Genomic DNA, 17,409 nt, shown 5'->3' with positions numbered 1-17,409 from the left:
TATAATTGCTTTCAACTGTCTTGAAGTTTTATGTGTTATGGTTTCAGTGCCATTAAAATAGAACACCTGTCAGTGTCTCAAACCAATTTAATTTGTATTTGCTATTTTTGTCAAAACAAAAACAAAACTCAATGATAGCAAATAGAAGTTTTTTGGTCCAAAAATGTAATAATACATATTTAATTCATTGTTGATTTTATTTATTTAATTGTGGTAGTTATTATTTAAAGTTTGGACCTAAAACGTCCATAACTGTGTTCTGACCTGTATAGCATGATGAGGATGTGGAGGACCTCCTGTTGCTAAGGACAGAAAAGGCAATTCTACAATGTGGCATATTTCATGTACAGTACATTGTCTATTGCAGTGACTGGACTGACAGAAATGCTTTGTGACTATTGATAAATATGCATTTTAGATGTAACCACGTGTAGGCCTACTGGATCCGTAACTCCATGTGTGGCATTTGTTACAACCCGGTTGAAAACCTCTAGTTCTGATGATTTTAATAGTGGAGAGACCGTCTGCTTCAATGGATATAAGCAATGGATATAAGCATTGCATTATGCATATGCATTAGAAGACTGCCTTCCCGAACATGGCGGCCGCAGAGACAGGTCGCTCCAAAGAACTACAGCGGCCAATGAGGTATCTAGGTTTCTATATCTATGATTTAAACCTCCCTGCTCAAAGCCCATTCTTCTGGCTGCTGCTCTGCCATCTTGCTGCTCTTCCTGCTGCTTTGTGCTCTGCTCTATGAAGTTTTTTTGTGCTCCCACCACCACCTCAGCATCCACCTGTGGGCTCTGTTTTTATGATTCCCTTATGGGGGTTTATTTCATTCCATTCCCTGTCAAATCTAGTTGGCAAATCATTTTTTTTAAATTCATGCTTACAGGGAATGAATGAAATGAGACAGAGCCGTAACGCCAAATATGCTTAAATATTTGTGCTGCAAATACGCTCTATATATTTATGCTCAATAAATATATGTATTCAATACAAGAGTTGTCTGACTGAACTACCCCCATGTTCTCCTGGTACATTAACTGCAGAGGGTAAAGGTAGTCACTCACCTACGGTTTCAGGTGCTTCAGGACCAATCACTCTACTGTAGGACAGGGCTCTTCAACGTTTTTCAGGCCAAGGACCCCTTAGCTGAGAGAGATGCCCCCACTACATATTGTATAAAATTGACCCTGTTGAAGACCCCTGATCTAGGATCTTCATGACATGCGATGTCAGAGCGACTGGCCTGAAGTCACTGAGGACCAAGGGGGACAGACGTCCCTTCTCGGGTAGGCCTACTGGCACAGTGCAGGAGGTTTCACAGAGGGGCACCCCCCCCCACCACCCTCTCCAGCCTCAGGGAGAGCTTGAAGAGGTCCCGGTCGGAGCAGGGTATATACCTAGCTGCTCAGTGCACACCATCAGCACACAGAGGTTGGTGTTGTCCGGACCCACTGCCTTCCTCACATTATTGGTTGTGGTAAGCTGAGCTGACTTCTCACTCCTCTGGAGGACCTCCTGTTGCTATAGAGGGCCAGTCCGCCATGCTGCCATCAGAGTCTGCTGCTGCTGTTTGGGGACATCATCTGGGCATGCTGCAGCTGCCGCTGTGTTGCATGAGTGTGTGTGTGTGTGTGTGTGTGTGTGTGTGTGTGTGTGTGTGTGTGTGCGTGTGCGTGTGCGTGTGTGTGTGTGTGTGTGTGCACGTGCACGCGTGTGTGTTCTTGTTGTGTGCTTATGCAAGACAGCAGCAGAAAGAGGAAACACCTCACTGGCGCGTGTGTGTGTGTGTGTGTGTGTGTGTGTGTGTGTGTGTGTGTGTGTGTGTGTGTGTGTGTGTGTGTGTGTGTGTGTGTGTGTGTGTGTGTGTGTGTGTGTGTGTGTGTGTGTGAGAGAGAGAGAGACAGAGAGAGAGAGAGAGAGAGAGAGAGAGAGAGAGAGAGAGAGAGTTGAGTATGTACGTGTGAATGCGTGGATGTATTTGTCTGTTGGTATTGGCAAGTTGTGTGTGCCTCGCTGAGTGAGCGCGTGCATGTGACCGCCTGTGCGTGCTCGAATTAATTAATTCTGCTGGTGGTTTCCGAGTGGCTGCCTGCTGATCGAGATGCTGGTTTTTTTTTCACTGGGTGAATGAATGGAAGAACTGCCCTGAGTGATGTGGCATGTGCAAGATGTACAATGCACGTGCGTGCACACACACACACACACACACACACACACACACACACACACACACACACACACACACACACACACACACACACACACACACACACACACACACCACCACCACCACTGCAGTAGCCTCTATACAACATGATCTACAGGCTTTTTGTAGGAAAAGGTTCAAATTCAGATAAGCTACAAAACGGGAGATGTTAGAACAATTTAGACCGTGGCAATTAAGGCAAGATTATTTGGATAGCAAAGTGCCTCAGGTTGCACCGTTGCACAAAGGTTAATACTAAAGACGAGAAGAGAAGTATAAAAGAAACACAGGACATTTGAATAGAATGCAAAATAGGCTAGTCATTAGGGACTTTGGTTGTTCTTTCCTTTAAACATATGTTTATTTAAACGGAGAAAAGTTTAAAAGGTTTGTGTGAGAGTGGGTTTTCTTTTTGTTTTTTTTACAATTTACAATTTAGGCATTTAACAGATGCTCTTAATCCAGAGCGATTTACAGTAAGCAAGGACAACACAAGGTAATTCATCAAATGCATAGAAATAGTAATCTAGAATCATAGGTAAACCAAGAACCTATCATCAGTCTAACAGTAGAATATCAAAAATCTGACCTGACCTGGCATCTGTCTACATAACATGCTATCTAGATTACAATTTAACCTTTGCATAATCCTGCAAGGTCATTAAGGCTAGGGCTAAGACTGCAAGGACTTTGTTGGTGTTTTCCTTTTAGTGTTTGACTGTAGCCTACTCGTGCTGTTTTACATTTCTGTCTAATAAAATATTCAATCAATCAATCAATCAATCAATCAATCAAAAGTCTGCAGTTCTGACTGCAATGGGGAGTTCATTCCACAGTCTGGGAGCCAGAGTCTGGGACGTGTGGAGCGTTGTCCCGGATGTTTTAGGGAAGGTTCTGATAGCTTCCCTGTGTTGTGTTACCTATGTAGCAGCCACCTTACGTTTAGCTTAGCTGTGGTCAGCTGATCTGAGTGAACGGGAGGGGTTGTAGGGCTGGATGAGGCTTTGGAAGATATGGGTGCCTAATATCAGGGACGTGCTGGGCCCCTAATTCAGCCTGGGAATCTCAGATAGAGAGGCCCATAAATGTTTTACTTAAATTTCGGCCGTTTTTTTTTAAACGGCCGGCCTGGTTGGCCTGGAATGGAGAGGCCTTTCTGGAATTGCACTTTATATTTGAAATCTGAACTTTTATGTAGATGTACGGGTTGTAAATGAAGAAAGTGCCAAAACCAGGTTGAAGCTCCGCCATGACTGTCATGTTTCAGGGCTAAGTATATTATGACTCTATGGCTAGGGCAGTAGGGGGTGCCATACCTTTGTTTGTTTTTACAAATTATCTCCAATGCAGAGGGACACATTTTAATGTCCTAAACTTATAACATTATAATTTAGTCAAAGATGCCCCTATAGGCCTATCCTTAGAAGCAAACGTGCAAAGTATATCATTCTCAGTTGACAGTGTACGTAGTCAGTTGCATGGGGTCAGCTTATATGGCGATGCACTGACGGCGGGGCATAAAGGACGGTCTATAGCGACCTCCAGTGTCCGTTCACGCAATGGCATGTCCTCGCATATGAATTATGCAGTGTCCCGTACACACCCAAAGCGCACCATGATATTATATCATCTACCCATCCATCCATCCATCCATCCATCCCCCAGACAGCATTTATAAAAGCCTTTAAATGTATACAGATAATTATAGAAAACGTAGCAATGACCGATTAGCCGACTGCTTTACACTTATACAGTTACCCCTAAATGTGGTGTTTTATACACTTTATGAATAGTCTACTTTGATGCGTCCGGTGCTCCAAGCTCTTATGTTCTCTTGAAGAATTGAGCTACGTTACGAAATTGATCTGCACCGAGTCTGTGGGTTTATTATGATGGGGGCGAAAAAGCCTATATAATCATTTTATTGATTGGAGGCTTTTATGATGAAAATGCTTATAGCCTACTGTATGTAGCCTTACATGTTTGTACAGTCTAAAAAGGATAATAAAACACAAAAAAGCGAGATAATTTCCATTGAGGTCCGACAACATACCCAAATTAGGCGTGGGAAAAACAAAACAAAAACCTTTATCTCTGGTTGTGTATGTCTGTCCTGTAAACTGTGTCAGATTCTAGAGAGAGGAAGGGGATTTAGGTGGGAGTTTGCCAAGTTGACAACCTGCTGAGGAGTGTGTATGCATGGGAAGCTGTGTTGGGGGCAGTAAGGTAACTAAGTACATTTACTCAAGTAGGCTACTGTACATTTTCTGTACTTTACTTCTACTCCACTACATCTCAGAGGCAAATATTTTACTTTTACTCCACTACAATTATAAGAAATGTGTTGTTAGTTACTTTGTAGATTTTAATGCCTGCATTTAATGCCTGCATCTGCAAAATGGCACATTCTGCATAATGAGTACTTTCTACTTTTGGTGCTTTAAGTATTTTGATGATACCAATACTTGTGTACTAGCCTACTTTTACTCAAGTCAATTTTGAATTCAGGACTTGTAAAAGAGTGTTCCGACATTGGAGTAGGCCTAATGATACTTTTAAATATAGTAAAAAAAAAAAATTGAGTAGCCTACTTTTCCCACCACTGTCTGTGTGTGTGTGTGTGTGTGTGTGTGTGTGTGTGTGTGTGTGTGTGTGTGTGTGTGTGTGTGTGTGTGTGTGTGTGTGTGTGTGTGTGTGTGTGTGTGTGTGTGTGTGTGTGTGTGTGTGTGTGTGTGTGTGTGTGTGTGTGTGTGTGTGCGTGCGTGCGTGCGTGCGTGCGCGCGCGCGCGCGCGTGTGCGTGCGTGTGTGTGTATGGGGTGGGTATCACTTCAGCTCATGATGCTTATACAGAGAATTACACACAATAAAGCACTCCTCCTCCTCCTCCTTGCCACCATTCTGCTGCGTTCTCTTGAAAAAAAAAAAGAGCATGAACGAAGCATGAAACGAAAGGGGGAGCCAGACACAGACGTTATGTTATAGATAGTAGCCTACAGATCCAGAAGGCTCCATAGTGTCTCCAAAACATCACCAAAAAGTAGCGCGGAGGGACTGACTGACTGACGACGCACCTTTCTGCCTCCACCTCGAGACAAAGCCAAGGTAAGTGGCTTCATAGCTACCTGCATGGATGGAATACTGTTTTATCAATAACTTAAAAGCAGAGGTGGTTTCAGGAGGAGAGCGTGTGATTTGATTCAAAGGCACTTTAAAAAAAATCATCTTAAGTTCCTTGAGAGTTGTGCACGCACGCACGCACACACACGCGTGGACCGTGGTGGGGGCGTATCTGGTGGTGCATGTGATTGTTATTTTTTGCTCCTTTCTCTCTCTCTCTCTCTGAAGATCTCTCTCTCTTCTCCTGCTGCCCACAAGTTCACGGCGCGTTGGCGTTTGTTTTGTTTAAACATAGTTTATGGTCAGTGTGAAAACAAAGTGGTGGTTTGCTTGAGTGCTTATAAGGCATTCTATGATTGTCTTGACATTCACACTTTGTTTGTCCTTTGCAATTAGATTTGGTGATGATGGCAGTGATGGATTATATACCTGGTTAATGGAAATGTGACTCTCAAGTAGCCTAAGCTTTTTTAATTTCAGTAGTAATTTCAAGTAGCTTATTATTAGGCCATGGACATCCATTTGATATTATGATTAAAAAAAAAAATATATATATATATAGAGATAGGACGACCCCATTCTACACTGTAGGCTAAAAGTCTCAGTATTAACTCTGAGGGTATGTACAAATGGAAACATTTACTCTCTGAGTTACAGACAAGTAATTAGGGTCCATTTGGTTTCTAACTCAAATCATACACCCCCCATGGGAGTCTCATGTTGAGAACCAACCAGTGGGCTAAATAAAAGATGTCAGCCATAATGCTGTCTTTCATTTCAGCATCTGCAGGGTTGACACCCAATCTGGTGTTGTAGATTTTATAAATCCATTCAACAACAAAGTATTTGAGAATTTTCTAAACGGCCCAGACAATCAATAACTGTCAAAACATTAACACGCTATTATGCAAATTACGCTGGTTTGTTTGTGATCTGAGAAGTACAGTTTATTTTCACTTTATATTGTCTTGCTGCCAGTAAGTCAGTATTTTGATATCAACTGTTTTTTTGTAAAAGTCTGCTCCATATAGGAGTCAAAGGGACAGGTGAGGTGACACGCACGCACGCACACACACACACACACACACACACACACACACACACACACACACACACACACACACACACACACACACACACACACACACACACACACACACACACACACACACACACACACACACACACACACACACACACACACCTTCTCTGGGTGGAATGAGTGTAATAATCTCACACGATGGGACTGTTACATAACTCCCAAACTGAAGTGCTGTCTTGTCTGCGTGGGAGTTGATGTGATTTTCCTTCTTCTCAGTTGTTTCTGCTGCTTATTACACTTCATACAGCAGACAGACAGCTGTCTGTCTGTCTGTCCGTCTGTCTGTTTACACTTTATACAGTAGACAGACAGCTGTCTGTCTGTCTGTCTGTCTGTCTGTCTGTCTGTCTGTCTATGAGATGATGATATCTCATTTACAGTCATATTTTAATTGCTTCAGTCGATGTTGCTCTACTGTTTTATACTCACACTGTACTATTTACATTATAATTATACTAACTCGTAGCTTATTTTTTATTTAATTTATTACCAGATCAATGGTTCTCAAACCTTTTAATTTCAAGCACCCCCATAACTCTGAGAGTGTACAAATGGAACCAAATGGACCCTTACGGGTTCATTTGGTTCCATTTGTACACTCTCAGAGTTACAGACCTGTAAGGGTCCATTTGGAACCCCCTCAAGGAACCCAGATGGTCCCTGGACCCCACTTTGAGAACCACTGTCCTATATTTGTTTAGATTACACACTGGCATGTATTTCACGGTTAAATAGTGTTGGATAGTCTTAGGACACATTTCTCTTCAAACCCTGCCGTTGCTCCGATATTGTTCCTACTGTACATGAAGTCTGTGAATTGACAGAGCGGGATTATATGGTGCAATATGTCTGGAGGTGGCATAACAAAGTGGTACGTGTGTGTGTGTGTGTGTGTGTGTGTGTGTGTGTGTGTGTGTGTGTGTGTGTGTGTGTGTGTGTGTGTGTGTGTGTGTGTGTGTGAGCACATGTGTGTCTAGAAATGGAATATGTGTGGGAACTCTGTGTGTAGGCATAATGTTTATGCATTTTCCCTCCCGCCCGCCCGCGCGCGCGCGTGTGTGTGTGTGTGTGTGTGTGTGTGTGTGTGTGTGCGTGTGCCGTATGTGTGTGTGTGCTAGTAGCGCTGTATCCTGCCCTGTGTTGTGTAGGTGTTAGTGTGATCACAGCGCCCAGGCATGGCGGTCCCAACTGTTGGAGGGGACACAGGGTCTCTTGGCCATGCAGTCTGTCCTCTCTGAGCTGAAGAAGACACACTATACTGTAACGTTGACTCACGTCTGTGACGGGGCAACCCCATAGAGCTAAAAACATGGACTGTGAAAAAGAATGGACAGCGTTACCCCCATAGACTCTACAGAGCGGAAATTAAGCCTATTTTTCATCAATTTCAAATCCGCCATCTTTCTATATTGTGTGTCATATCGTGTCATATCCTAAGCAACCGGAAATGAATGCTATTGGTTGTTCGCTTCCACTAGCGACTGGAAGCAAATAGTATTTATGACAATGTTCATTAAGGTAATAAAATCAAGTCTAAAGTTTGCATGTGCAGTAGTGTCACCTGTGTGCGCAACCCTGTGCGCAAGCTTGTGAGTCGAGCTCATTGGTCAAAACCGTTTTTGTGTTTTTCCCCCCGTAAATTAACGCCCTACTTGATCATACTACAGCGTCACGCAACAGCATCAAAAGTAGCAGATCCACAAGCTCAAAATGCAGCGCGAAGCTTGTAGATCTGCTACTTTTGCTACTTTTGAATTTCTGTCCTGGAAAGTAATAGTTTTGGACATAATGAAGTTTCCACCCGAAAGAGACGATATACAATAAATGGCGAAAATAACCGATCTACAAGCTCACGACGACGCATCGCAAATTATTGGAAGTATTATCAACTTGTAGGTCTACCGATTTGAAAATGATACATATTAAAACATAATAACACCTATAATGACTGACATGCCCAAAATAAAGGGCCTAAAAGCTAGAAGTGATTAAAACACACAGGCGTGTATTCCTGCCCTGGTTCCCTTGCTGACTCATTTGGAGAAATATTTTAAGAAGTATAGAAGTCTAACTGAGCTGATGTCAACAACGATCATGTGTTTACTTATAGAGAATGATAATGTGGGCTATTGTCCTCTTGTGGTCACTGTTACACAACAATGGAAGATTGCTTCCTTGTGTCGCCTGCACTAGGTTTCAAAGCCTGGAATTGTAGTGACTATGCTAATGGCTACTGATAACACCCAGAGAAGTTTTATGTCAGAAATAGCATATTACACAAATCTATGTGTGTGGCACAGTGTCAGCAGTGCACACACGATATTGACTTAAACGGGGTTTAAGAGATTTTCTTTGTTGAAACAAGTGTTAAAGGTAGGGTAAGTGATGTTTTTTGTTTTTTTGTTATTAAAGCACTATATTCTGATAGTACTCATTGCTATAGAGTGTTTGTTCAGTAACAGGAGTCTCCCTGTCTCTCCAGCTCTTATCATCTCCATTTTTATAGTGTTCCAGTTCAAATGTTGTCTGCTCATTTCTTTGTGTCATTACTTCTAATTTCACTTGTTTAATCTGTTTCCTGTCTGAGTTCTCTATCCTGATTGGATCAAATTGTTATCCTGACCTGAAAATGCATTTTCTATTTAAAAAGAGCTCTTTAGCAATGAGTACTATCAGAATATAGCTATTTAACACTTATTTTAACCAAAGAAAATCACGTACCCTACCTTTAAATAGTTCTATATTTAGCAATCACAGAGTGTTTGTTCACTAAGGGTGTTTGTCTCCCCCGTCTTGCCAGCTCCTACATTTCCAGGTAGGCTTATAAGTGCACACTTTTAAAGTTGCATTCCAGAAGTATTCGAGTGAATACAACATAATTTACCAGTCTATATAGTAGAGTATTTTGATACACTATAACTAGCACATCTGCAGTGGTGGTCTCCCTGACACACTGTGAGCTTGTAGATCTACTATTTTTGAGAACCACTGTTCTAAACCACTGTTCTAAAGAGTTTTCTGAAAAACTGATGTTGCTATATATGGCTAAAATCTATTATGCTCCTCTCCGCCCTAAAAAAGAACCCAATTGGCTGTAAAAGGCACTTAATTTTATACAGGTAGCAATACGTTACACACACCCACTTGTCAAGTGCATCTGATATTATCTAACCTAACGGTACCTTTCATAATGGAGTGCTTCTTTTCAAGCATGACATTTCTCCCTCCTCTGTGCAGTGGTGTAAAGTAACTAAGTACATTTACTCAAGTACTGTACTTAAGTACAATTTTGAGGTATTTTTACTTTACTGGAGTATTTCCAATTTCCAATACTTTTACTTCTACTCCACTACATCTCAGAGGCAAATATTGTGCTTTTACTCCACTACAATTATTTGAACACTTTAGTTACTAGTTACTTTGTAGATTTTGATTTTGATTACAAAACATACATTACCCACTTCAACCATTTGAAAATAGCCGATCTACAAGCTCTCAATGCGTCGCATCGCTACTTTCAAAAGATTTTAGTACATCTTATATATTTGAAAACTTGTGAAATGGGACATTCTGCATAATGAGTACTTTCTACTTTTGGTACTTTTACTCAAGTAAATTTTGAATTCCGGACTTTTACTACTTTTTCTACATTGCAGTATTGATACTTTTAAGAAATGTGTGTACTTTTTACACCACTGCCTCTGTGCCATCCGTACGTGCAGGGCAACATGCAGTATATCCTGTATATCGTCGCTGTCGGAAAGAAACCTCCTACCTCCATATTCTACCCTTTTGTGTTTTTTTGCATAAATTAACGCCCTACTTGATCATACTAACCGTGTCACACGAAAGTATAAAAAATAGCAGATCTACAAGCTCGAAACGCGTCGCTTTCGAGTTTCGAGCTTGTAAATCTGCTACTTTTGCTGTTTTTGAATTTGAATCCTGAAAAGTAACAGTTTTGGACATATGAGGTTTCCACCCTGACACAGACTATTATGTTATCTTTTTAGAGAACATGCACGGCCCCCTATTAGGCCCCCCCCCCCCTGAACGGCATGTATCTCAAGTCAAGGGGGCATGTCTTGCTATAAGAATACAATTCTCCCATAAGTGGTAAAATACAGCTTTTAGCCCTAGCCGGAGTCCTCAGACAACCTTTTCCATTGATTCTGACTTTCCATCCATTCCAGTGGCACCTCATTTCAAGGGGGGGAAAATCTATTATTCCTATCCCTCAGCTTTGCTATTTGACCTGGCATGGCATGGCACGGCATGGGACTAAACGGAACCTGGCCCGGCCTGGAATACATTTGGCAGTGAGAGGTGGTGTGTCGAGCACTGATAGTTTTGAATCTTCGGTAGAAAAATAACATGTTACAAAAGAAAAGATATCACTTCACCCATCCCACATTTTGTACTACAGTATGTAAACAATACACACATGAGTGGGTTGCAACTGATTAGTCTCAAAATATCCATATTGTTTTGTTTTTTTTGCCCTGGTGTAATTAGATAATGACCATATAAATCACCCCAACTTGCAGTTGTCACCATAATGGAAATTTCCCTTTGTGCAACAAAGTGTGCTGCCGCTCTACTTAGCTGCGCGTGGGTGGCGTGACACCGAAAAGAGCAGATCTACAAGCTCACGACGCGTCGCACAGCGACGCGTCGTGAGCTTGTAGATCTGCTCTTTTCGGTTGCACGCCACCTGCGGACAACCAAGTATAAGTCAGGGTTTATTGCTGGCAGAGCATCTGTGTCATTTTAGATTATTATTCTAATACTTTGGCTATTCGAAAATAGCAGATCTACAAGCTCATAGTGCCACGCTACATTTGTGAAAGTCTTTGAATACATATATTTCTTTAAACAACATTTTTAACTCAAATCTTTGCTTCTGGAGGTCTGTGGAACAATTTTTTTTTTTTACAAATGTTTGCTTTAAAAAATATATATTCAAAGATTTGCACACATTTTCATGATTTTTCAAAAAATAGCAGATCTAAAAGTTCATGCCGCACTGTATATCTGCTATTTTTGAATAGCCAAATAAATCTTAAAATGACGCAGCACAGCGACGCGCATTGTGAGCTTGTAGATCTGCTATTTTAGGCACGCGCCACCTGCGGACAACCAAGTGTATAAGTCAGGCTTATTGCTGGCAGAGCGTGACAGACAGTTATTTTGTGAACCTCGTACCCCAATTAGAACACAGTGGCGTACGTCTGTAGGCACGTCTCAGGTGGTGGAAGCATCAAACCTTTGTCAACTCTTGACTATGAAAAGATGCAGGATTTCTTACATGAATTCTCTTGGGGGATGATGGAGCCAAACTTCAGCTAGAGTTCAGCAAGCAGTATGAAACAAAAAAAGTGGGACTTTCTTTTTGTAATGGCCACGTTGTGAACTAACTACTTATATGAGACACTGCTCAGAGGAAGAAAGATTACATTACGTGACAGAATGTTACAGTATATAGTGGCATGGTTGATATATTATTGCTTGTTTAGACGGAGACAGGGCATTTTGATAAACACTACATACAGTGATAATGCAATGTAAACACACCGAATTTGGCAAGAATGCTCATTTTCACACACACACACACACACACACACACACACACACACACACACACACACACACACACACACACACACACACACACACACACACAGACTAGTGACACTCTGACTTCTTGTGTTAATGAGTCTTTTGAAACGCTCCGCTAGGCGATGCAATAACCGAAAATGTATTGTATTTGATCAACACTTCCTTGTTTTTCGAGGCAACCGTGTTGCGCTGGGCGAACAACACTTATGGAATACTTTCATTACTGTAAGCAAGGAAATACTTCGTTTTGTTGTTACTTTTGGGTCAATTTATTAATTAATTTATTAAGTATACCTCGCTTCGCCTCGGTGTTTAATCATCCTGTCGGGTGTTATTTCTCAACAACTACTGGTGCGGTGGCAATTATCCCTTACATAATTGGTCCTCCTTAATGCTCATTATCAGATGGGGCCATTTCTGTCAACTTGCTCTGCGTCTCAGAGGTGGGCTGTGGACAGTCCAGAAACCTGCCTAGTGCCTACCAATGACATAATTGGTGGGGATTAATGGAAACTACAGCCTTTCTGTTCCTGGAAAGTTAGCACACTGAAATAGAAGCCACTGTTCTTGCATCAAATAAAAAAAATAAGACGTTTGAAATCTTGATTGAAATGACCACCCATGATGTCATTGGTAGGCAGCATTCTGAGTGAGTAGGCAGAGATGGTGCCATCTAACCTTACACTAAGGTAAGAGCCAGGTACTGATACAAGTTTATCTCACCTTATTACACAGACAGAGGTGTGTGCAAAACGCATGCATATGATTACAGAGAGAAACTCATACACATTACACACACAAATGGTGTGCACAATTATGCACACCAATCTGGGAACCCATTCAGTAAAAAAAGAAGGAAATATATAGTTTTTGCCTCTAGGGGAACCACCTCCTTTTTTGTCTAGAAACAGGAACTCGGTTTGGCCCCTCCCCTTTCTTAGTCCACTAACAACATTACATGTTTGCAGTGGACTAAGCAGTGGTGTTGACAGATTCAGCTGTTAGCAGAATCTGTCTTGAGAGATTATATGCACACTAACACAAACACAACCCTACCACACTCACACACATGATTGTATAGCAGATGTGTCCACATACCAGCTCTGACAGTGTGATTTAAAAAAACGGTTCCAGAAACCGATTCCGGTTCCTCAATTTTGGATCCGGTTCATCCGATTCCTTCCGGTTGCGGATCCCAACCGTACACGTGACTAAACTGCGCAAAACAGCCCTGCTGCTGCAGGCATCTAAATGGACGCATGTCATCAGTCAGCAGGACCCATACAGTGCCCACTGTGGATGCTTAATACCCACGGCAATTATGTCGCTCCATTAGTCATCCCACACAGTCACTGTGGCTGCTGTCTAAACTTAGCAATGTGTCATGTTTATATCCGGACAATGGGATGGTCTCCTTGGTAATGGAGCGACACTGTGACGCTGTTGTTACATCTAAAATCTTTTTCCTCTTGGCTTTGTTTTGAGGTCTCCATTGAGGATTTTCTTTTCTGATGTCTGCTTGTCAAGTCAACAGTGGTGGAAAAAGTACAAAAAATCTTTACTTAAGTAAAAGCATCAATACTGCAATGTAGTAAAAATCTGGAATTCAAAAAGTACAAAAGTACTGGTATCATAATGTACTAAAAGTAGAAAGTACTCTGCTGAATGTCCCATTTCACAAGTTTTCAAATGTATAAATTGTATAAAAAATATTTTAAAAGCTCACAATGCAGCGATGCGACGCATTGTGAGCTTGTAGATCTGCTATTTTCAAATAGACTAAATGTATATAGGGTTGAAGTGGTTAATGTATGTTTTGTAATAATAATCAAAATCTACAAAGTAGAAGCAGCAAGCAGCTAAAGTTTTCAAATAATTGTAGTGGAGTAGAAGTAAAAGTACTGAAAATTGGAAATACTCCATTAAAGTAAAAATATCTCAAAATTGTACTTAAGTACAGTACTCGAGTAAATGTTACTTTACACCACTGCAAGTCAAAAAAAATATTTGTATGGTACATTGCGAGCTCGACATCTGTCAGAGGAATTAGAAAAAGCATAGTGATCATCTGGTGCTTTGATATACCACTGTTTTGTTGCGAGTTTCAGGGACTGCCCTTCAAACTATGGTGGAGAACAGCAACAACACGCGCCTAAAAATAACACTTTCAACTTCTCTGCCCACATGGAAAGCAGTGAGGTTTCTCCACACAAATGCATCTCTGTATTTTTGTTATGTGATTGATGATGCTTGATTTTTAACCTTTAACATCAGCCTTTTTTAGCTACAGTGGTGGTAACCACATACCAATGTTTGGGCTAGAATTAAATAGGGACAACAGTTTATCAAACTAATTGATTTAATCAATTAGTTTGAAAAAAAATTATTATTAAAATGACTAAAATAATATTTTTACCCCTTTTTCTCCCTAATTTAGTTGTTATTCCAATTGATTCCTCCCCACACACATTTGTGTGTTGCCTTTGATTGATTGAATACTTTATTAGTCAGAAATGTAAACAGCCAGAGGTACAGTCAGACATTTAGGCTAAACGGATAACACAAAAAAGTGCTGGGGGCTCACGCGTTGTGAGCTTGTAGATCTGCTATTTTCAAAAGATTTGTATCCATTTGAAAACTTCTGAAATGGGACCGTCTGCATAATGACTACTTTTACTTTTGGCACTTTAAGTATATTTTCATACCAATACTTTTGTACTTTTACTCAAGTAAATTTTTAATTCCGGACTTTTTTTTATTTTTTATTTTTTTTACATAACAGAATATTTCTACATTGCAGTATTGATACTTTTACTTAAGTTAAAAATCAGAGTACTTTTTCCACCACTTGCCGGTACTACCGGAGCCCTGGGGGGTCTTTTGTTGGAAGTTTGTTTCCCCAGGCCATGACATGAAGGCTCCCCAGACACCGTCACACACTACTGTCTGGCATAATGCATAATGCTCAGTATTCAGTAGTGTTACTGCACTGTTCACTTCACCTGCTGTGACTTGTGCTGTTATATAGTATATCGTTGCTGTCGGGGCAGAAACCTCCTATCTCCATATTCTAACGTTTAGTTATTTTTTCGTAAATGAACGCCTTACTTGATCATACTACAGCGTCACACGAAAGGATTCAAAACGCGTCGCTTCGCGCTGTGTTTCAAGCTGCGTTTCAAGCTGCGTTTCAAGCTTGTAGATCTGCTACTTTTGCTATTTTCTTTTTATTTGAATCCTGAAAGGTCACAGTTTTGGAACATATGAGGTTTCTTTCCACCCGACAGAGACGATATGTAGCCATACAGTATTGTATCGAGTACAAGGTACAGTGTTACAGTCTCATAATCTGCAGTTGTGTGCACATGATATTTTATCTTCACTTTTGATTTGATTGCAAGCAGAAAATTGCTGCGCTTTGCACTGCATTATCAGCTTAATGCCCGGCAGCGGCAGGTTCACTGACAACGTGACGCTTCTCCACACATAAATCATGGCGTGCTCAGGTTTCCGTACCAAGCATTGGCCGGTTCATTGCGTGGGTGAAAAAGGCTCTCTCTCTCTCCCTCTCCATCTCCCTCCCACCTAACCCTCTCAATTTTCAATTAAATTCAAACAGGCTTTATGGGCATGGAAAACATACAGTATACGTTTACACTGCCAAAGCACATGTGAAATAAAACAATCGAAACTAAGAAATGTATATAAACAATTAAAGTAGAATAAAGAAATATGTAAACAGAGTTGTGTCCACTCTACCTCCACCTCCTTCTCTCCTTCTCTCTCTCTCTCTCTCTCTCTCTCACTCATTCCTCCTCTCACTTTCCCTCCCTCTCTCCCTCTCTGTGTCTCTCACTCTGTACAGTACATCCTGTGTGTGTCAGTGAACCATACTGTGCACCGTGTCAGTTGCTCAAGTCAGTCAGCCGGGCGTTTACACTTGCAAATCCAGAAGTCCTAAAAAATAATATGCAGCCGTTCACATACATCCAATTCTATGAGTCTGCCATTCAGTCAGTCTGTCCGTCAATCACCCAGCAAGCTATTCAGTCAGACAGTCAGTTACTCAGTCAAGTTTTTGCATTTGCAAATTCGGGTTTCCTAAAATACAGGCCTATACCAGTTCAGCCTTTTTCTGCCCACTGGGACCAGCATAAGTATTCCACCTGTACTGTGTGGATGCCCACTCCAGTTTGAACGGTACACTTACATTCCATAACGACCAACTCAGCCCAGTCCCATGAGCCTGACTACATGATGAGCTACAGTACAGTAATTCAAGCTTTCCTGTCAGTTTTCTGTCCCTCTCCCCCCCCCCTCTCTCTGCTTCTCTTCTCTCTCTCCCCATCTTTCCGCTCTCTGTCCTCAACCCCATCACCCCCCCCCCCACACACACACACACACACACACACACACACACTTTCTTGAGAGCCACAGTACCACTGCTCACTTACTTACAGCACACCAGTCCTACTCTTTTGCTCTCTCCCCTCTCTCTCTCTCCCCTGCAGACAGTGCTCTTTCCCCTGTGTCATACTGTGCTGATTTTATAGTCTCACATTAACATTCTCCTTTCCTCCAAATGTCTTCTTCGCTCTTTTCTCTACACCCCTATACTACTTCTCTCCTTCTGTGTGGGCCAGCATTCCTTTTCTTCCACATCTCATCTTCTTCTCTTCCTCCTCCTGTCCCCCTCTTCAGGGAGGAGAAGTTTGGCTCACACTGTTTAATGGGGTCTGGGTGGCAGCAGGCACTGTGTCAGATATACTGTCCATGCAACTGTTCTGGTGTTCTCTCACACGCGCTACATTCTGCTGTCTGCCGCTCTGCTAATTCAGGTTATGTTTCTTCACATTGTACTTTCTTCTGGAGCTTTGCTTTGAATCCTTCCCCCCTTCCCTTTATTTCTCACTGTACTTTTTTTTTTGCTTCCTTTACTCGTAGGGAATTACATAAGTCCTCTGTGTGTGTGTGTGTGTGTGTGTGTGTGTGTGTGTGTGTGTGTGTGTGTGTGTGTGTGTGTGTGTGTGTGTGTGTGTGGGCAGTGTTATGATTTATGTAAGGGCAACATGGAAATGGCTAAACGGAACACTTGGGCCATGCTCTCTCTCTCTCTCTCTCTCTCTCTCCTCTTTTTCTCCCTGCTTTCGCTCCGTCTTTCCAAATCTGTCTTTCTTTTTCTCTCTCAGCAAAATACTCATAGTTTCTGACCTTCGTCTGATGGTTGAGTGTGGAGGATGCTCATTTGATCCGTGACTACCTGCCCAATGGGCATGGGACACACACACACACACACACACACACACACACACACACACACACACGATGAAGGGAGGAAAGCTGCCTGTAAAG

General features: G+C 41.7%; 1 protein-coding gene across 1 annotated transcript in view; it reads left to right on the top strand.

Annotated features, from left to right (window-relative positions):
- Positions 1-598: 598 nt before the first annotated feature.
- The window catches only part of rin1b (Ras and Rab interactor 1b), a gene marked incomplete at both ends in the record, with an annotated part of 59,782 nt that continues 42,971 nt past the window's right edge, over positions 599-17,409 (top strand). Inside the window, 2 exon segments of the mRNA XM_080450830.1 lie at positions 599-648; positions 1,222-1,489. Coding sequence (XP_080306956.1) covers positions 599-648; positions 1,222-1,489 — 318 coding nt within the window.

The sequence above is a fragment of the Gymnoscopelus braueri genome, assembly GCF_963280865.1.
Source record: "Gymnoscopelus braueri genome assembly, chromosome: 15".
Lineage (NCBI taxonomy): Eukaryota > Metazoa > Chordata > Actinopteri > Myctophiformes > Myctophidae > Gymnoscopelus > Gymnoscopelus braueri.
The sequence above is the reverse complement of the archived record's forward strand: the minus strand, read 5'-3'. Positions and strand labels throughout refer to the sequence as shown.